This window comes from Myotis myotis, unplaced genomic scaffold, assembly GCF_014108235.1.
Source record: "Myotis myotis isolate mMyoMyo1 unplaced genomic scaffold, mMyoMyo1.p scaffold_m19_p_2, whole genome shotgun sequence".
NCBI classification, from domain to species: Eukaryota; Metazoa; Chordata; class Mammalia; order Chiroptera; family Vespertilionidae; genus Myotis; species Myotis myotis.
This window is the reverse complement of record NW_023416324.1, coordinates 14,406,568-14,414,537: the sequence shown is the minus strand read 5'-3', so window position 1 is coordinate 14,414,537 and position 7,970 is coordinate 14,406,568. Positions and strand designations below refer to the sequence as shown.

Below are 7,970 nucleotides of genomic sequence, written 5' to 3'. Positions count from 1 at the left end.
AGAAATAAAGGCAGCTGCTATGACAACATATCACAGACTGGGTGGCTTATCATAAGAGAAATTTATTTCTCACAGTTTTTTTTTAAAAAAAATGTATTTTTATTGATTTCAGAGAGGAAGGGAAAGGGAGAGAGAGATAGAAATATTGCCCTGACAGGTTTGGCTCAGAGGATAGAGCATCGGCCTGCGGACTGAGGGGTCCCGGGTTCAATTCCCGTCAAGGGCATGTACCTTGGTTGCAGGCACATCCCCAATGGGAGGTGTGCAGGAGGCAGCTGATTGATGTTTCTCTCTCATCGATGTTTCTAACTCTATTCCTCTCCCTTCCTCTCTGTAAAAAATCAATAAAATATATTAAAAAAAAAAAAAAAAGAAACATCAATGACGAGAGAATCATTGATTGGCTGCCTCCTGCACGCCCCACACTGGGGATTGAGCCCACAACCCAAGTACGTGCCCTGACCAGTAATCAAATCGTGACCTCCTGGTTCATAGGTTGACACTCAACCACCAAGCCACGCCAGCCAGGCACATTGCTCACAGTTCTGAAGGCTCGAAGTTCAAGAACAGAGTGCCAGTGTGGGCAGGTTCTAGTTAAGGCCTTCTTCCAGGTGGCAGATGGTAGCCTTCTTGTGTCCTCCCATGGTGGAAGGGGTGAAGGTGCTATCGGTGGAAGTGGAGTTCTTAGGGTGCCACCAGGAAACAAATTTCCTGAGACCCCCCAGGATGGTGTGTCCCAACATCTCAACAGTATGGGAAACCGGAAGCCTGTCTGTTAGGCTGAAGCTCCAGAATTAGTAAATATATATTTTTTCTCTTCCTGTCTAGCTATTGGAAAAGCTAACAGAAGACGGAACTAAAGATGCCAAATGAAGAGTCTTCCCAGTGCTTCCGTCTGCTGTTTATCCAGTGCCGGAGGGTGGTAGCCTGCCAAGAGCGGTCTTTTTGATTGTTACTGCCCGGAGGAGCCCAGGAGGGCCAGCTCCCCAGGTCAGCTGAGTGATCAAGGCCCTCCCCCCCCCCCCCATGGCAGACTCCCGCTGCTTTTAGGGAGGCAGCTGGAAAGTAACACTGTTATGGGTTCAGTACTCTTAATGGTAGCACCCGGAATTTTTCTAGTCACCTTCTTTTAGGCACATATTTGACTGTTATCATGAACTCTCTACAGAGACTGCTACCACCCTCTTCTTATTCATAGCCAAGAGCTCAACATTGCATTGTCTTATACACACAGTTCCACATTATTTCCCCTAACACACCGTTTTTACACTTGCCAAGTCTGAAACTCAAACATCCCTGGTGGGTAGGCACTGTCTTCACTTCCCGTGCTTGTGACGGCACTTAGGACGCTCCCTCAGGGACGCGGTGTGAATCTGTGGACAGTGCCAAGCAAGAGGCATCACGGGGAGGGGTGCGGATTCTGTCGCAAGCTTGGGGATGGGGTGTGGGGTGTGTGTGTGTGTGGGGGGTGAATGTGAACAAGAGAGAAGTGAGCTTGTATCTCCCTCCAAAGAAACTGGCTTTTGTAAAAATGCCACCCTTGACTTGCAAAGCTCATAGAACAACTAACTCTCCCTACAGTTGTGATTGGTTCTCAATGAAAAGCTATTTCAAGACAAGTGTCATGCTTCATTAAGGAAAAGTATGTTTGGAACGTATCCTATTTATAAATCCTTGAATAGGAAATAGTCCTGGTTGGTTAACCCCCCACACCAAGCACAGTGCCCTTGGGATGACATCCCAGACCGCACTCTGACCTCCTTGTTAAAGGTCAGCCATGGTGTCTGTGCGTCCGTCTCCACCTTTCTTACATCTTCTAGCAAAATCACGTTAGCGCTGACTGTTTAGGGAACCTGTGAGTCCCCGACGCGGTCGCCCTCCCGTCGCCGGTCAGGAGGAAGGTCCAGGGAGGCACAGCCAGGCTGCAGCTCCCCAGAGGGCGGAGGCAACGACCCCGCCACCATCGGCGGGCAGAGGCCGGGAGGCCGGGAGGCCGCCTCACAGTCTCCACCAGAAAAACAAAACCACCGCAGGCCGCCAATCCCCGGATGGAGCAGCCCCGCCTCCCAGCCCCCCCTGCTCGGTCGCGCGTGCGCATCCTGGAGGCCTCGGCGCCAGGCGGGAGGCAGGGAGGGCGGGGCGGGCGGGGTAAGGAAGGAAGGGCGGCGGTTGGGCGAAAAGGAGGCCACGCCCATCGCGCCAACGTTTCTGCGCATGCGCCACACGTCATCTTCTAGTATTTTCGACGCGTCAGCTGCCGCGCAGCTCAGTTCGCGTCCGGAGGTCGGAGGTGTGGGTCTGGTGTTCGCGGTCGGAGCGGCTGTGGAAAAAAATCCCCTCTTCGCCCCTGGCTGAGGAAGGGAGGCGTCCGTTGGGCCTTTCTCTTCGTCCTGCGTGAAGGTCGGCGGCCTGTGGTAAGTTTTTTGGTGGCGAGGTCGGACCCGCGGGGACCTCGGCGTGGGTGGCGGGGAAAGTGCGGGGCCGGCCTGGTGCACAAAGGGGGCCGCTGGCCGGGCGGGAAGGCCGGTGTCTGGCGTCGATTGCACCGGAGTTGGCGAGTCTCGATTGCTTTGTCGAGGCCCGCGGTCCCCCTCCCCCCACCACCGCGGGCCTTACTTCCGGGACGTCACTCCTCCCCTCCCCCCTCCGTTCTAGGAACCGAGTCTCCGGGAAGGCTCCTCAGAGACCAGGAAGCTCCCTACCGCAGGCCCAGATGTCAAACTACGTGAACGACATGTGGCCGGGCTCGCCCCTGCAGTCCCCGGCAGCCTCGGGCGGGTCCAGCCGGCTGTCCTCGGCGACCCGGAGCCGCTCTTCCAGAAGCTCGCGGTCCCGTTCCAGCGGCTCCAGTCGGTGGTCCAGCAGCAGCGGGAGCCGGCCCCGGCGCAGGAGCAGGTCCCGGTCTCGGTCCCGAAGGCGCCACCAGCGGAAGTACAGGCGCTACTCGCGGTCTTACTCGCGGAGCCGGTCGCGCTCCCGCAGCCGCCGGTACCGGGAGAGGCGCTACGGCTCCTCCAGGCGGTACCGGTCTCCCTCGCCAGACCGATCGCGCAGCCGGTCCCGCTCTCGGGGACGGTCGTATTACCGAAGGGCCTACGCGGTCACGCGGGGGCGACGCTACTACGGCTTTGGCCGCACGGTGTACCCGGAGGAGCACGGGAGTTGGCGGGGAAGATCCAGGTCGAGGTCCAGGTCGCGGTCGCGGTCCCCCACGCCTTTCCGCCTAAGTGAGAAAGGTGAGCGAGCGCAGCTGCCGTCTCCCCGGGCTCCTCACGCGTGCGCGACGGCATGAGAAGCTGCGGTGTGGTTTTCCTTGGTGCCTGACGTCTCAGTAGTTTGTTAGGAGGAAGACTTTATCAGGCTACCAGCTAAATTACACTGCAGGTGACACCCAGTTTCTTAACGACACATTTCTTCCCCTGGGATTGAGCGTGGCGGTAAGTGGCTCTGGCCACAGGGAGGTAGGTGACCTCCTCTGCTGGCGGCCGGCACTTAGGAGTCTTGTAAATGTTTGTGACTTCGGTTGCCCGCCCTAAGTCTCTGCTAAGTTCATTGTAGAACGTGAAGGACAGGATCAAAACATTCCTTTTTTCAAAAGTTAATACTATATTACCGAAAAACACACAAGGATTTTGTTCCAGTATTTCAAAACAAATGACTTCCAGGACAGGAGCATGGAACAGAAAAGAGGATAGGTTTTTAAAAAAACACAGACTTTTAAGTCTGAAAATGGATTAGTAATTTGTCAATGATGGTTCATTAGTTGAGAAATATACTGTGTGAAAAATTTTTTAAGTACGATGTTCAGAATACGTATTTGAAGAGAAAGCAAAAACAATGTGAAGGCTAGGACTTTTTTATAAGGAAAACTGAAAACTTGAAATTATTTAGGGATGCTTATTTTACTCAGCAAAAGAGGTAGAAAATTGTTTCATGAATAAGGGTATATTTTACATAAATGTTTGTCTTGCTATTATAAATAAAATGCACCCTTATTTTGTGATTCTGAGTTCTCTTGGGGAATACTATAAGACTAAGGAATATCTTGGTGTTTCTTTTGTAGACCGAATGGAGCTGTTAGAAATAGCAAAAGCCAATGCAGCAAAAGCCTTAGGAACAACCAACTTTGAATTGCCCCCTAGTCTCAGAATTGTTCCTGTGTCTAAAGAAACAAACCATGGAACAGCTGTATCAAATAATGGTGCAAAGTTTGAGGTAAGTATTCTAGGTTTATCCAGACAAAATCTTCAAAAAGCTGCTGCCAGACCTGATTAGCAATTTTTATTCAGTGTATCTTAGCCTTCTTGGAAAGGCTAGCTAAATATAATTTATTAAAGTAAAAATAGCAGATCTGACATCACTAGATTTAGTCTCTTCCATAAAAGTGGGAGATTACTGACCATTATTTTCAGTTGACACAGAATTAATTGCTTTCATGATTGTAGCTGGTACTTTGGTGATTTCTATGTAGTTACCAAATTTTTCTAACTCATCTTTACAGAGTATCTGTAGTTTTCATTTGCAGCATAATGTTCCCAGAAATTCTGTACTCAACATACAGTATAGTTTACCTGCTTTATTTCTGTCTTATAGAAATCATGAATGTGGTCTCCAGACATTGCTGAAGAAAATCTGTTGGTAATTGATACATGGGCATAAGCATCAGAGGTTTAACTAATTTGAAGTTTATATTCACACACTGAAAGCTTAGTTTTTATTGGTAGATCCATGTGCATGTTAGAATTTGGGATAGGTACTATTTGGATAAGATACTGAAGACAGTTTTAAACTAAAGTGCACTTTGTAATGTTGGGGCATCTGTGATCAGGATGTCCATTTCATAATATATGCAATATATTCCAGATGTTTTGAGAGATTACAGAAGAAGAGGCCTGCTTCACTTGCAGATAAGTTTATAATTCTACAGAAATGTGCAGGATGTGCATTGGCAAACTGCACTTTGTTCTTTAAGTTATGTTGAAACCCAGAGCATAAAACCATAGCTTTGAAGTTTAAGGTAGTTAAGAATTGATAGTCTATGTAAACAGGAAAGATATTACCTAGATAATCCTATCATTCCGACCCAGTCGTGGGTATGCTTTATTAGTAGTAGACAAAATCTTAGTTGAGTTGCTTTTTCAGACGACTAGTTGCTTTTTCGACAACTGGGCTAATGCCTTAGTTCAGCGATTTTCAACCTCTTTCATCTCATGGCACACATAAATTATAATTAATAAAATTCTGTGGCACACCAAAAAATATATTTTTTTGCTGATATGATTTAAAAGGTATAATTTTGATACATTCACACCAGATGGCTATTGTGTTGGCAGTTTTCAAATAAAAGGGAAAAGAGATCAGTGCCCCTGACTAAATAGTCAGGTATTGCATATTATAGAAATTCTTGAAGTACACTGGTTTAAAATCGCAGCTTAGTTCTTTGTAACTAGGTATTTTCTGGTATGGCTTGACTTTCAGAGTTAACTTGTATTTGGGAATACAATACAGCTTTATGGGGAAGCCTGTCTTCATCAGATCCATTTATTGTATCAGTTTTGTTAACGGGAAAAACATTCCAGTGTTTATACTACTAGCTGTATGGTTAGATCCAACTTGATTTGCTGTGTCTCTACAGCTAAATTTATATGCAGTTGGGCTGGCTGCTTTGTATACAGTACTCTAAACCAAAAATACGGTTTTAAGAATATATATTTTCTCTTCCTGTCTAGCTATCCGGAAAGCTAACAGAAGATGGAACTAAAAATGCCAATGAAAAGTCTTCCCAGCAAAAAAGCATTAGCTCTAATGTAAGTATCTAACCACTGACTACTTAAAAATTGGACTTGGAACATACATCTGTTATGTGGGCTTTTATTTTTATTGGAAGACTCATTGTTTTGTCTGCTGTGATAATTGGGGGCCTACTAAAGTCACTTTATAGACTTAGTATCTACACACCCACCCACCCACAGTTGTAATTCTCAGGTCACCTAAGGATATTTTTTCCATTGCTTTTCAGAGAGGGATTGAAGGGAGGGGAGAGGAGGGAGGAGAAGAGGGAAACATTGATGTGAGAGTGAAATCAGTCGGCTGCCTCCTGCACATCTCCTATGGAAGGGGTAACCCTTTGGTGCATAGGAAGACACACAACTGAGCCACACTGGCCAGGGCTTGTCCCATCCCCCCCCCCCCCCCTTTTTTTTTTTGAGAGAGGAAGGGAGAGGGAGATAGAAACATCAATGATGAGAGAATCATTCATTGATTGGCTGCTTCCTGCACGCCTCCCATTTGGGATCAAGCCTGCATCCCAGGCATGTGTCCTTGACTAGAATCAAACCCAGGACCCTTCAGTTTACAGGCTGATGCTCTATCCACTAAGGCAAACCGGCTAGGTCTTGTCCTCCTTTTTAACACCTCACAATTGTAGTATGTCCTGCATATGTTTGATTATACTTGGCAGTTTCTTGGCCTAAGTTTGAGTGAGGTTACAGATGAGGTTAACACTTGGCATTTGGTTGGTGTCTCTTAAATTTCAGTCTTAAATGGAATTATTTAATGTATTGTGAAAAGCAAATATTTTAAAGTACGTACAATATATATGTGTCTGGGAAGCTGACTTGAAAATTTGTTCTCTTACAGAAATCCGCTGAAGAGACCTCTTCAGGATCCCTAAAAATAAATCAGAAAAAAAGTCCATATGAATTGTGGAAACCTATTTAAAAAGAGAACTGATGGCTAAGGCTTCTTGAAATGCACTTTACTGCAAGTTTGTGTTTTCTATGCCATTATTTCATTCCTATGAGCAACTTAGTGGTAATCGTTAACATCTTAGATTTATTTTGCAGATAGTAGCACAGATGGACCAGAGTTATGTACAGGTGGGAGTCTTGTATATATACTTGTAAATGTTTTGTATAATATCAATTGGTTACATAGAAATGGAATTTATAAGAAACAGTAATTAAACTATTGTGTATATATATTTGTAAATAAATTTCTTTTTACTATTTTAGTCTCGCTTTATTATATATATCTATATATATAAAAGGCTAAGTGTCCGTCTGTCTGACCGGTAGCTATGATGTGCAGTGACCACCAGGGGGCAGATGCTCAATGCAGGAGCTGCCGTGACATGCACTGGCCATCCTATATAAAGAGCTAATATACAAATGGTTGTCATGCCCTTGGGCTAGGGGACCTGAGGCCCAGCTCCCCGCCCTGTAAAGCTTGACAGGGTGGGGCCAGCCTGGTCTGGGTCTTGCAGGATTTTGAGGTGCACTTGGGTGGGTGGGGACTTGACTCTGTGTCCCATGGTGCGCCCCAGACTCTGACAGGAGGGAGATTTTCATATACATTTTACTAATTTTTTTCCATCTCTGACACTTCTATTATAGAGAAAGGGCAAATAGCAATATTAAAATATTTCCTCTAATTCCCTTTTAATGTGCATGCACCGGGCCACTAGTCTATATAATAATAAATGGGTAATATGCTAATTAGACTGGACATCCTTCCGGACGGCCTTCCAGATGAAGCTGGGGCTGCGAGGGAAGCCCAGGTTCCGGGTGCCAGAGGGAAGCCCATGCCAGCAGCCAGGGGAAGGAAGGCCTACTCTTGCACGAATTTCATGCATCGGGCCTCTAGTATATATAAAAAACCCTAGTATGCAAATAGACTGTACAGTGGAATAACCGGTCACTATGATGTGCGTTGACCACCAGGAGGTGTGTGCAGAACATGGTGGGCATTGGACTGGTTAGACAGTAAAGTCAGAAAACAAGGATTGGCTTTAACATTTGTAACTGAAAATATGGTTAACCTGAGCATCCTGTTAGTATTAGTTGGTCTCTTAGTAAAATTACATAACTCAAGGATTTCCTTGTAAGGGAGACTTGAAATAATTGACAATACTAGATTTTTTCTCTGTCACTTAGCTGGTAACAGAAAGTACCAATCTGATTATGACCTAC

The 7,970-nt window shown here is 46.3% G+C and overlaps 1 protein-coding gene across 7 annotated transcripts; it reads left to right on the top strand.

Moving 5' to 3' along the window:
• The first annotated feature begins 2,251 nt into the window (after window positions 1-2,251).
• RSRP1 (arginine and serine rich protein 1) lies at window positions 2,252-7,005 on the top strand. Of its 7 annotated transcripts, none has more exons than XR_004973865.1 (6): window positions 2,252-2,414; window positions 2,656-3,236; window positions 4,064-4,215; window positions 4,594-4,638; window positions 5,730-5,807; window positions 6,640-6,683. XR_004973865.1 is itself a non-coding variant. In XM_036347821.1 (5 exons), the coding sequence occupies exons 2-5, from the start codon at window positions 2,714-2,716 to the stop codon at window positions 6,718-6,720; spliced, it is 834 nt and encodes a 277-aa protein (XP_036203714.1). In that variant the 5' UTR covers window positions 2,253-2,414; window positions 2,656-2,713; the 3' UTR covers window positions 6,721-7,005. The 7 variants fall into 7 exon arrangements, 1 of the variants encoding a protein (XP_036203714.1); XR_004973863.1 differs by having other exon boundaries at window positions 4,864-5,807; XR_004973864.1 differs by lacking the exon at window positions 4,594-4,638 and having other exon boundaries at window positions 4,864-5,807.
• The last annotated feature ends 965 nt before the right edge of the window (window positions 7,006-7,970 follow it).